A 13,465-nucleotide genomic window follows, 5' to 3' on the forward strand; every position below is an offset into this window, starting at 1 on the left:
ACCAAGATGACGCCCTAAAAAGTTCATCCCTTGCCCGGAAAGCACAATGCCATCCGTAGAAACGCCAGTTCCAGCCCTGTCGTATTACCCCCTTGAAGACGAAATATTCAAGTATGTAATTCGAAGCAAAACATTCCATGAGTCATTACACCTTTACCCCGTCACCCAAGACATTGAGGAACGGATCCGCCGCGCCACCGTCGGCAGCCGTGCCAGTAGGCCCCTTGGCGCCGCCCACGTTCTCGCCGGGGAAGTGCAGCCACTGGTCGAAGTCAATGTTGGTGCCCGTGAGCGCGTTCCAGTCGAACTCGTCCTGATCATTGTCGACAAAGTCCATCTCGACGTCGAGCGTGGGCGGCTGGCACGCGTCACTGCCGTTCGACGACCCGCTCGATGCGCTGGGCGTGAAGCCATCCTTGTTGGTGTCGGGCGGCGAGTTGCCCGCGATGCCGGCCGCTGCGGCGCCCATCAGCTCGGCCGGCGGCACGTAGACGGTGCTGGGGTTCATGAGCGCCGCCTCGGGCTGCGTCATGTACGGTAGGTTCTCCGGCGGCGGGGTCGCCATCTCCTCGGCGACCACCACGGCGGTCGGCGCCCGGAAGAAGGCCGCATTGTTCTTGGCGTTGTTGGCGGCGTTGGCGGCGTTGGCAACGTTGGCAGCGTTAGCAGCATTGGCGGTGGTCGCTGCTGCGGCGGCTTGCTGCGAAGCCTGCAGGTCAATGGCAGCCTTGCGGAGGGCCGCGTCAAGGAAGGCGACGGCGTAGTCGGCAGCTGCATAGCTGTCGCGTAGCTTCACCATCACTTTCATGCACTGGAGGAAGCCCTGAACAGCCTTGTCACGGGCCTGGGCAACATTGTTCTTCATCTCCAAGAGGTGGATAATCATCGCGGGAAGAATGACGGTAACACCTGTTGTAGGAAGGAACTTCTCCAGTTTGAGTTGGTGAAGCTCATTCACCATCCGGGTGATGTGGGATGCCGAATCTCGGACCTTCATTCTCGACATCTCCTGCGCTTGCCTCGATGTGGTCGGCACATGTAGGGGCGATGAGTGCAGGAACTGGGGCCGGTGGAGGGCTGAGATTGTAGTATAGTAAACCATGTGAAGCAAGTTACGCTGAACAGCGATGGTCTTGTGCCCGTCCCTAAGATCCAGCTGCGTCAGTGGCCTATATTGACAGCACGCGGGAAGCGCCTGGACCCAAGCCATAAGCGAGATATCAACCTCGTTGACGAGCTCGATATTGTCCAACTGCTTCTTAGGGTGCAGCATCATGGTGCTGTTCGTCGTGTTTTCCGGCCTCGACTTATCCCGCACAAGCACAGAGTATTGCGCTTTGAGCATCTGGCTGATACATAAGCATAACTTTGCCTTGGCGACACACATGGACGCAAGCTCTTGCTGCATCAGAACGTCGCGAACGAGAGTGCAGTCATGGTTTACGACCTGGATCTCGTCCGCCAGGGGCCCGATCTCGAAGTCGCCCTCATCCAGCATGGGCACGTCGTAATCTTCGTCCTTTATCCTGGTCGGCCTGCGCATACCCAGAGCGATTAAGCGATCGCGCATAAAGCACGACCACCAGATGCGCTTCCATAACTTTTGCTTACGGAGCGACATATTCGTGTTGGCCGGGTTGCGGTGAAGTCCGATCGTATGCGCGAGCGATATAGCCACGCCCATCCAATGCCAGGTATCCTTCTGGTCGTCGGGCGTCTCGTACCAATACGTCATGAGAAGCAACGCCTGTACGAGTATAAGGCGGTCACTCTCGTAGTCAAAGTCGTACAAAAGCTAATGCATGTCGGTCAGCTTATACCCCTCGCATAGAGATATGTTCATGTGATGACTTACCCTTGTTTTCTGGAAGAAGGCCTTGCGCGCAGCCTTCCGGCTGGAGTAGCCGGCCTCCTTCAGGTACTTGACATCCACATACGCCGTACTGGCAAACATTACGGCGTGGTACAAGAACAAGCTGATCTGTCCATAGAGTCCATCTGTCGAGTTGATGGCAGCGAGGAAGTCATGCAGCTCCATGAGCGGCATGTATGGATGTACATATTCGACGTAGGCCCGAAGAAGCGCATTCTGGAGGGAGGGCGTGGGCAACGTCAGCGCCCCCTTCAAGTGCAGATAGTTCACATCCTCGGGGGCGATCTTGGAGGGCAGTGGCCGGATAAAGCCAGGTAGCTGAGAAGATGCATCAGGTTCCTCGAGTGTGTTCAAGAACTGGGCAGTTTTCGCATTGCTGAAGCCGGCAGTAGCATCAGACCAGAGATTCGGGAATCCAGGTCCGTTGTTGGTAGACTGCTGAAGCTGGGCTAGCAGCAACACCGGGTCGGTCCTCGCATCCGACTGCTGTTGATCTGTTGCACATGAAAGTCCGGTGTCAGCGCTGTAGGATATGAGATATCATATCATCGAACGGAACGAATAGAAGGAGGAAAAAAAGGCCCGCGGGGCTCGTCAGGGGCCAAGGCCAAATCTGACATCCAGCTCCGACTTGCGAAGCATGTGAAAGTCCGCGGGGTGACACGAAGGGGATCAGCGACTTACAGATTAGATTGGGAACGTGACCGTCCAAGCCGCTGCCATCCGGGAAGCTAGTTGCGCATGTGGACTGAGCCACCTGCTGACTGATGGCTGCATTTGCCGCCGCCGCCTCCGCAGGGGTAACATTGACTGCTGAGGCTGCGAGTGACACCTCGCTCTGTCGACGGACATCAGGGGCCGGACTGATGTTGACAGGGCTCGTCGTTGTCGGCCTCTGTGCCTCGGCAATTTTCTGCTGACCGGGGGTGTGCCCAGCGGCTGAAGTGCTTGCGTCGAACAAGTTCTTTCTGTAACACCAAAACGACCAGGGGTTAGCAGCTATACGCAATTGAGCCCTCCAATCGAGGTTTGGGGAGAATTTGGAGATCATTTGACCAGCAACAAAAATCACAAAGATCGCTGCCAATTGAAATGACGCAATTTACGACCAATGTCGATCTCGTGGGATCAGCCGCATAGCGTATGCGGTATGTGTGTGGTAAGAACCGAATATACGGCAATTGTGGAAAATCGACTCACTTTCGCCGGCGGCTTTCTTGGACAACGCATTCCACGTTGTCCCATCTGCAATTGCCGCAGGGAGCGCCCTCGACCACGTCACAACGGACCTTGCGAGCCCGGCAGGACACGCAGGCGCGGGCAGCCCGCCGTTTCGTGACCTTGGTCGAGCCACTGGGCTCCGATGTAGAGGCCGAGCGCTTCTTCGAGGGCGTGAGACCTGCCGAATCCTTCTCTTCCGGGTTCTGGGTCGCTGTTGTCGTCGGGCTCGGAGGTTCCTGGGTCTGCGGCTCTGGCGAACGGGTAACAGCAGTAGGAGCAGGAGCAGCAGCAGCGCCTGCCTCGGCTTCCGCCTCAGGGCCAGGCAGGGCAACAGCTTCGTTATCTGCAGCCATTGTGGTGGTTGAGCAAGAAATGCAACAAGGGTCTTCGTTCTTGTATTTGCCAATTATCTTTGCCTATGACAAAGCAAATGCACCAAAAAGGGGAATCCAAATCCGAGCGGTGAGGTGTATCCCACTTATTCCAATGGCATCCGGCGTAGATTGAGTTGCCAGTCAGTTCGAGGACGCATTAGTCGAGGCTGTTTCTTCCACACTACTGCACGGGGTTCTTGGGGCGGGAGCGTGTTGACGATGGGAATGTAAGTCGTAAGCGGCGAAGGACCGGTCGTAGGGAAACCTGCTCTAGTTTGCACCTTGGGTTTGCTCTGGTGTCCAAAGTATCCCAAAGTAGTAGTAAAGGGCCTGGCCAGCGCGGTGGTAAGTACAGCAGTTGTTGGGAAAGGAAGCGGTGTTCGGCTTCGACGACGTCAGGACAGCCCTCAGGAATTGTTTGGGTTGGAATGGAATTTAGAAGTCGAGACGGAGGCATCGGAGCGCGGACTGGTGGGGAGCGAGTTGGATAATATAATCCCAAGGGGCCATCCCCATATTCATGATCCCCACGCGACAGGTAGTAGTATCGCTTGGGTATGTAAGGTAGTACATGGCCCATGTAGCAGCGATGGATCTATTCGAGGCCTGCCTTCCCATGTCTGAATCAATGTACAGTAATGGCTACGTACTGGACCGCACCGCTGCAAAGGCCGGGTGTGGGCGGATCCATGGATAGCTATTCGTTCGCGTATGTATCGTGGGAGGTATTGCCAGTATTGCTGTACGTACAATTACATACCTGCTCCCACCTAGGTCGAGTACGGGCCAGTACGGGCCAGTACGGGCCACTCACACCCAGTCAACCCCTTGGCCCTTGGCGGCGGAGCCCGCTTATTTACGGAGCCCATAGTAGTAGCAGCAGCATGGAGGCTCCTAGTTCAGACGTCCTGGGCTCTCACATGCTCACAATTATTTTTTTTAAAAAAGGCCACATCAGATCTCTTCCCTTGTGACCCTGTGGGCTTAATCAATGACAAGCCCGGCCAGACGGCCGGCCAGTAGCAATGCCTGGCTGCGCAGGACTGGTTCGCAGGTATATTGTGCTGGGCGGCAGTCTTTGCTGGGTGTGTGACGACGTGTGCGTACCTACCCTGCAACTCAACCCGCAACTCAGCCTCCCCTTTTGGGCCTTCTTGTCCAATGCTCCGCGTCGAGGTGGAAACTTTGGGCCAATTCAATGGGACTCTACCTGCATGCACGCAGTAATAATTGGAAAAGCGATCCCGCCTTCTGTTTCCGGGAGCTTCTGTCCCTGCCAGAATTTCGAAGCGGCCAAGAAGGCAGAGATAAGTCCGCTGGGGCCTCCGCAATAGGTTCTGCGGAGTGGCCAATCACGACGCCACGCTAGCTGGGACGCTGTCGAACGCCATGCGACTTCGCTCAAGGCGGCTAAGCGGATGCCCGAATCGAGTCAGGAACTGCTGCAACCAAGTGGGAGAAGTAGGTTTCCCCTAGTGCCCACTGCCCACACACGGCGCTGCCTTGGCCTAGGTATATTAGACCATCACTGTCCGCGACTTTTCGGCGTTTAGCCTTCTTCCTCGAGCAGCAAGCCATGACAGCCGAAAGAGACGATGCATAAGGCGGCGGCGGTCAATGAATGGAGCTGCCACCTGCATTGTGTCATCCACCTGACGATCTCCCAACATGTCAAGAAGTCTAACGGAGGGGCAAAGGGAAGTCTACCGAGTGCTGTAACCATTTTATGTATTTTTCATGCAGCACAAATTTTACAGTTGGCGGCGCAGGCAGGCCCCAAACCAGCAACCGGAACCAGGGTAGTAGCGGTCGTTCTATAGCTGAGGGGAACCCAAGAAAGAAAGAAGAAAAAAATTCATTGGTGTAACTTCGCATGCGTACTGTATCTCTGCGTATGTGACTAATGCTGAGAGCTGAGACGGTTAGGGCCAAGACTGAAGGTGAAGGAGAAGACGAATCAGACGGCGGCTGACTAGGATGTAGCAGGCCCCGATCCAAGGTGAGAAAGCCTAAGGACTGACTGCTGCTAATCCTCCTGAGGCAGATCCCCGGTGTGCCGAAAGCTGCTGTGGATGTGAGACTGCTGGCCAACGTTAAGAGCGAAGATGCGAGACAAGGCAAGCGTGGACGGGGCCGGTCCATCAAACCAAACAAGAAGCAGACGCACATGCACACACACACACACACAGCAGAAATGCCAGGATGCCGAATGTCGTCAAGAGCTACTATTGTTTGAGTAGTAGAGACCCCCGAGACCCTGCCAGAAAAAAACGGCGAATCTCGGAGTCTGAGCTGTTCCAAGCAACCCCAGCAGGCTCCCTAGGCTCCCTAGGCTCCCTACGCGGCTCCACTTCTGGGCACGCTGTCGTCAACGGTGGGGGATCACTAGGGATCACGATCCTATGAGAGACCGCCAGTTGGAAATAAACACGGATCACAAATTATTGTGGGAGGAAAGCGAGGAAGAATAATATATCCCAGGCGCCTACAACGGAGTTTACAACTAGACAGCCTCGTCGAATTCGGTAGTTTGCTCAGCGGGAAATTAACATGGGTCACGCGTCTATCCCGCTAAGGCTCACCCCCTTCGGACTAATGAAGCACGAGCTGTACCTTATATTCCAATCTTTTGGTGGTCGTAAGGGCTTCCTTCCCGCAGATGCGGTATACAAGTAGGTACCTAAGGTATAGACAAGACGGGACATATGCAGCCGGGCGCTGTCTGCGGAGGAGGACACTGAAAAGAATGCATACAACAATACGAACGGCGCGGCGATAGAAGAAGCAGCGATCAGGTTCCATCGCACATGCAAAAATAATCAATCGGTTGTGCAACATGATGGATGTTTGAGCGATCGCCCTCACATCGTGGACTACCCCTGTCTGGTGTTCATGTACAGAGCTCGAAGGAGCAAGGATAAGAGTAGCCAGAGTAGCCCCTCGTGACCCGCTGACGAAATTGCCATGCTCGTTCACAACAGCTTCGCTCCACCCGTCATTGATTGGGCATAGAATAGTATGTATTTTTCCTAAACATTCATGAACCTAGTCCTCGCTCGCAAGGAGAAACATGTCGAAAGCGAACATGTGTAATGTTCTTGTTCTAGTTGCCCCAGAATCTACCATTGCTAGATAATCTGCCTCTAGCGGTGCAGCCAGGCAAGCAGCTGAAGGGTGTGGGTGTGGGCGTCTGCGTCTGGGCGTGTGCGAGGCCTGCCCTTTTTCTCTGCCTAGTCCACTTTAATCCCAATCCTGATCCCTCCCCCTCATTTTCCAAGTTTCCACCGTTGCGGTCGGAGGTGACATCGATCGTAAGAGTCGAAAGGTTTGCCCATGGGGATCCCGCTTGTCGCCCGCATTTTCACGCGGGCGGGTTCACTTGGCGTCGCGTGGCTGGCCATACAAAGGGCGAGCCTAGACGTTCGGGGTATGGGGACTCTGGGGGAACGAGGGGCACTGCCTGTCTGTCCTCTTGTTTTGGAGTATTGTATTCCCGGCAGGATGGAGTATGGGGAAAAGAAAACCGGTTGCCAAACTTGCCATGCCCATACCAAGCTGTAAAACTGTAACCAATGCTGCAGCAAATGCAACCGAGCCGAGACGACGGAGTGATAAGGGGAGTGCATCTCCCCCCATCCTGTCATCGACTGGTCACGATCAAGATCAGGAGAAGCCTCTGTCTGTCTGCTGGTGTCTGTGCCGCCATACTCGCTCGCACTTTCGGCCTGCCGCATACACACGAACCTGCATATGTGTAATGTGTACATAATATCTCGCATTGGGGCATGATCTCCCATCGACCGGTGACTAAGTCTAACAGCCCTTCCTACCTTTCTCGGTCGAGCGGCCGGCCTCCGAGCCCCATCGCCCCCCGTTCCATGCCACGAATATAGGGTTGAGCAAGCAAACAAAAGTCGTTTGTTCGCTCTTCGGCCAACATCCGAGCTCGTCTGCCACACCCTCTCCAATGCAGTCTCCGACAACCCCAAACCTGCGATCGTGTCTTGGCGATGCTGCTGTTTCTCTGCGAACCTATAGATGTCGTCCGGAAGCAAAACCAGAATACCATAAGAGACCAACCAAAGAGTCTAGAACCAGCTTCCATATCGTACATCGTCCTGCATGCCAGGATGTTTAGCATAATAACTCCCCGGTGTTTTCCGATACATTGTTGCAGGTGATCGCTTGCGCGCTGTTGTAATTCGACGGCGCGCCTTCTAGATGCATTCTCGAAACTGCCGTGAGCCTCTTGAGATCGTTCGCCAGCCAGGTCGCCGGTCACACTGCATGAGCGAATCACCATGACAGCATCGGCATACCAAAAGTTCCTGACGATATATGTGCATTGCAAGAAGCGTATCGTTCTCGCCGAAAGATTCCCATCCTTCCCTCCAGCCCTTTCGCCCCAACAGACCTGAATAGGCAAGGCCTGCCGCCGTGTCACCATCCGTCCCGAGTAATGCAAAAGTCTCACCATGTTTTCCTTCCCCTTAGCACGCAGCCACCTTCAGCCTTGCATGGCGTCTAGGTTTCCCGTCCTTGCCACTAGCAGAGTACTTCCCCGAGTAACCCCGAAGAAATCGGCTTGCACATGATCCAGAGCAGTCGGTTCCGGGGATTGGATGGCGGTGACGGGGTCAATAGCAACCACGGCGCCCCCAACCGAGCCGTATGCAGAAGCCCCCGGCTACGAAGCTGTGCGGCTTTGTTGCTAGCCAGATGCCAGAAAAAGCAAAGCTGCTGCCATCCGGGTAGTGTCGTCTTTGTTTCTAGCGCCCGGAAAGAACCTGCAAGTGATCTGATCCTCTGCGTTACGTAAACTTTATTCTACCGTACTTACTCGGCGTGTCTCCTGACTTTGCAGCATCTGACTAAAGGCTGAAACATGGCGGTCAAGCAGAAACAGTCACGGTAGGCAAGATCTACCGCACAATCACTCTTCACAGGTAGGATATTACGTACGAAGTCTCCATATACTTTGATTCGTTGTGCGAGATATACTCTTAGTATCTCCGCGCATCTAATGGTGACTCCTTGGAGTCTGATCCGTGACTTCTTCATCCTAATGAAGGCTCTGATGTAGGGGATCTTGTTGCTGAGACGAAATCTCATAGCAATAACTCGTTACGGGGCTTATGCGAGGTTTTCGCCATCGCCCGCCTCCTTGATGCCAACCTGGTACCGGTATAATTAGACATGATGCCAACACCTGTTTATTCACTGTTTAGATAAAAATGAACTTCATTCAGGTCTCGTTCGTGCCTCGTTTTTATCTCTGTTGTCTAGAGATTGAATTCAATATCGCTACATATTTTCCAGGCATCAGAGCCTTATCGGGCAGTTAAGCACCGTAATACGCAGATATAAACTAGATTCGACTTGGGAGGATCGTTATATTCACACCAGGGGAAATTCAGGGGCTATATTGCCCCTGTAGTTAAATGACATGATTGACCGGCAATCCGAATTCTGTGACTGTAGCACGTCGTCCCTCGTCACTAGTATTCCCTCAGGGCAATTGGCCTGGAACATCAGTTACTTCTTTGGCATTTGATTATCCATCTACTTTGCCATAAAGACCTGGATCTAAAGCATTAGGGTCTGTTTTCGGGTGCAGGACTACCAGTAACACTTCACAGATTTGCTGCTTTGGATGCTTATACGCTTGGAAGATTTGTGGTTTCTACCTACTACCTTCCGCCGATTACGTTTCTGCCGCCAAAAGTCTTATGACCGACTGTTCTAAAGTTCCGAAATTGCGTCGGGTGCCGACGTCTCCCAGCAGACGTTGCCTGCACAGCAGGTGATAGTATCAATTGGTTTTTCGCAGAGGAAGGTGGCAGATTGTTCGGTAAATGGCTGGTGGAAGGCATGGCGGTGGTGTCAAGTGATGTGTCTTGACTACACGAAGACTTGTTTCACGGGGGGGGGTTCTTCTAGTACGGTGGATGTGCCAATGTGGAAACATGCTGCTCAACATGGTCTCTCGTAAATGGAGAGACATGCTCCGAAGGGGAGCGGCGACGACCTAGTTGAACGGAAGAATTATTCCCAGGGGGAAGATCATTGCTCTCAGAGCGCCGACTAGATACCTCTGACAAGACCATGTCGCCCGATCCGAAGGCATGTAAGGGAGAGAGGAGGTGCTATTATTTGAAGACATTACACTCGAGCCTAATATTACTGGACAGAAACGATTCGGCCACCGTCACCGGCTTGATTCTGTAGGTTAGCAAGTCAGCGCAGGCATCCAAAACAGCGTCAAATTTACAAATGCTCTTCTTCACCTAGGTCCTACTCTCAAGGTCCAACCAGTTTAGCAGCAGCTACGACGACCCGATCCGACGATTAGGCACGGCTGATGTATGGTAGGGCGCCGGATTCCGTCGACCCCTATGTGTCGTCTGATCCTAATCATGGGCTTCATTTCGTAAATAGGCTCGGAGGGACATGGTCTCGGCTATTTCTCTATCTACAGTTCCTTGTTGATGGATAACGAATGTCATGCGGGCTTGAGCCTTTCGGCCAGGGCAGGAGTACGCAAGAGAATAAAACCGAACGAAAGGGGCGAGTGTGGCTAATGAGACTCGGGCCCTGTTCGAGGCACACTGGGTTATGTAGAACGGCGGCGAGTCCTGTTGAGAAATACTGCACGCCGTGTGAGGTAATTGCAGCTCGTACAAGAGCTGGACTGGCGAGTTGTACGGTTTTGGAGGTTTTGGAAGTTTTGGGTCTGGACGATTATCTGGATTGACATCAGATGATATTGTATCTATACCCCTGTGGGCTTGCTATAAGGAGAGCTGGAGGGTAGTTGAAGTACACAAAGCTGCCGAAGACGCAGAGTGGCTATTCCCACCAAGTCCGTCCATTGGTCGTGGGGAACATTAGTACCCACGAGCATGCTGTCGCCAGAAATATGGGTGTGATAGACGAGGGGGATGGAGGAGGGTGCGTAGCGAAAGCGTTTTACGTTTGTACATTAAGAGATTCTGCAAAACCCCACGGTGGGTGAAGACCGCTACAATAGAAAATAGAGACAGACACATTAGAGCTGAGGAGGGGTGCTGGTATTGTTGATATGTTGCTGGGTCTATGCTTTCGGGGCACGAAGGATGTCACGATGTTCGGGGTCCACTACTTGCTCGCATCATTAACGACGCCTCAGCCAGCATGTGTACATTGTTTATCCATCTTGAGTCCTCAAGTCTACGATAACACACACATACTCGATCCCTTTCACATGCACCGAATCATCAATCCAGGAACAGCCAGCAGCCGGATTGTGGCAGATCAGCTGGTATGTCTCGGCGAGCCCCTTTTTGGGCCCTCAACTGAATCTTTCGCTCCGGGTGTTTTCCTCTTAGCTACGGCACGCAAAGGAACGCCGACCATCTACCATTGATGCTTCCAAACGCCTCGGTGAGTGGAATAGGTCAGACGGGGAGGTCTTATTGTTTATCACAGCAAACTGCCCTGCGTCGACAGCGGCTGGCATAGTCGAGGCAATCTTCATCGTAGCCGCCTACGCTGCGATCTATCCTGGATCATTCTGGCCTTGAAAAGTCAGTAAGATTCCAATGGAACGACACATCTTCAAGGTTGAAATGTCTGTATCTTTCAACGGCAGGGAAGCCCGGAAGCCTGTTGCTGGCCTTTGGTGCCAATCCCCGTGTTTTCCTAGATCATTGCTGGTGTCCTCCTGTTCATCGTTGGGAACACCATAATCCATCACTGGGATCCTGTTCAGGATCAGACTCTCCCACGATACTCCTGCCGAGGTTGTCGTATGAGATAGGGCCGAGTTCTGACTTTGATGCACCCGCCACAATCTGTAAAGCGCTGCAAATGGAATCGCTCAAAGTTGATCAGGACTGAGGAAGCAAGGGACCCTACGTGAACTCGAATACGACCTGAAGAGCACACCGATGACAGCCCTCGGGGGACCGAAGAGATTGGCCGCAGTGCGAAAGAGACCCAAGGCCTGTTAAGCATTGACCCCCTTCTTCATGGCGACCGACCCTAAGTCAACATAACGCAACACCAAGAATGCATACCGATCGATGACATATCCTGAACCATCAGCACGGTAGAAAGAAGAAATGTTATTCGAAGTGAGCTGGTGACATTCGGATGGGAGTGGTGGCGTGAAGCGAGAACGAATGGGGACAAGAATTCCGAAACAGACACGACACAGTCGAACACAAATACTGAGGTCCACGTCACCGCAGCTTCCCACCACCAGTATCGAAGCGCAAAGAGCGCAGCAAAAGCAATGAAAGAAGCCGACAGCATACAATCGATGCTCGAGGTTCCAGCTCAAACGAGTATCAAGGAGTTCTTTCCCTGTCTCTGAGCAACATCATAGAAAACAGGAGATGACAGATGCCCCTGAGGCCTCCCGGCAGCGTGACAGTTGCTCACTTTCATCTGGCTTCGATGCCACTTGGGAATAAGAATTGAGGCACACAAGGGAATCGATACCATCAGCGACATCATCTATATACTCACGGTAAGTTATTGAGCCATGCCCAACCTGTTCATTCTGAGCGACAGGGTTTGCGCTGTCTTCTCTTGGATTGTCAGGTTCTGATTTGGTGTCAGGGTTGGCGTTAGCGTAAGGGTTAGTTGTCGAAATAACAGTCATTGAAAACTGCTGGTCATATATTGCCATGGTCATCTGGTATCTGGGCGATGACCAGTCACTTACCTATCCGTTCTTGGTTGGTGCCTACGTCGGCGATACATTATTCAATATTTGCGGGTGCTTCGTGTTCCTCACTTGAGACGTCCCAACGGAATGAAAGTGCTACATCGGGCTTTGGGTACCAAATATTAGGAACAAAGAGTTAAGGTACTCCACAATGGTTCAGACGGCATATTCGGGGATTCGGGGATCAAGCAGGACTGTTCTGGACAGCCGGGTCTAAGGCCGGGCCTAGAAAGCTTGGGCATACCTCCAACGCAATACCTTCCACCGTCGTGGGGTGGTCAATCTGGCCCAGCCGCAGGCTTACCTGCTGTGCGCGGCCGTCTCAATAACGAGCGCTCTGGTGGTTTCTAGGGGCAGTACAGCATAATGCCCTACTGTTGCTTCGGCCGTAAGCTCAGTCAGCACTTGCCAAAACTGGAGCGTAATCAAAGGGATATTAGTTCGGTCAGTTCGGAAAGGCATACTACACAAATAACCAGCTTGCGAATGCGAGGTTAGTAGAAGCCATGGTAAGGATTCTAATTGCAGGTGCTGGAGGGAGTGTAATTTTGGTTCTCGACGGCCTTCGGACACTCGAGGTTAAGTACCCCTTTTCGAGAAGATCGGGAACTTGCGGGATATTCTCAGGCTCATGTCATTGTTTCTCAGGACGATCCCGAACTCACCCGATGGCATGACCATTACTGGGCACCGGCGGTGATAGCTACCACGATCTGATGTTTATCGGATGACCGTGGTGGGAACGCTGGCGGGAACGGGATCCAGTATAGTCGGTCCGGGCTACTGGGGCTCGGGGCCTCGAATGGCGACCTCCCGGTCGGACTCCCGCCCCGCAGGCATACCGACGCTAGAGAGAACAGGCCCGACCCGTCATGCAGTCAGCAGTGAGGGTGAAAGTGAGTAGCGTACTCCTTCGACTGGCGACGGTTGACGGGGTCTGCAACTGAAACAAACAAAACATTCGGCCTGCTCGGTACCACCTACGTCGCATCGAGCGGCAAAGCTAGGCGGGCTCCAAAGGGAATGTAATGCATGAGCCACAAGAAAAGCCAAGGCAAGAATTCGAGAATGGTGACGGTAACGCATGGGCGGACAAAAAAAACGGCATGAACGGCATGAAGTCTGACACGATCGTGTGTCTCCACGACTGTCGCCACGGAACAGAAGCCCGAGCCACAAGAAGGGGGCCTGGAGGCCAAGATTAAGGGTCAGCACACGACGTTTCCTTGTTTTGGCGATTAGCGAAAGAGAGGAGAGCCGCTCGCGTAGATTAATGCCTGGTAG

General features: G+C 53.3%; 1 protein-coding gene across 1 annotated transcript; it reads right to left on the bottom strand.

The window, feature by feature from the left end:
• Positions 1 to 145: 145 nt before the first annotated feature.
• PG997_012071 (fungal-specific transcription factor domain-containing protein) lies at positions 146 to 3,447 on the bottom strand (the record flags this gene model as incomplete). Its single annotated transcript, XM_066816385.1, has 4 exons — positions 146 to 1,795; positions 1,856 to 2,367; positions 2,558 to 2,820; positions 3,074 to 3,447. The coding sequence occupies 4 exons, from the start codon at positions 3,445 to 3,447 to the stop codon at positions 146 to 148; spliced, it is 2,799 nt and encodes a 932-aa protein (XP_066662077.1).
• Positions 3,448 to 13,465: the final 10,018 nt, after the last annotated feature.

This window comes from Apiospora hydei (assembly GCF_038363865.1).
Source record: "Apiospora hydei strain CBS 114990 chromosome Unknown utg000009l_segment0_segment0, whole genome shotgun sequence".
Classification (NCBI taxonomy): domain Eukaryota; kingdom Fungi; phylum Ascomycota; class Sordariomycetes; order Amphisphaeriales; family Apiosporaceae; genus Apiospora; species Apiospora hydei.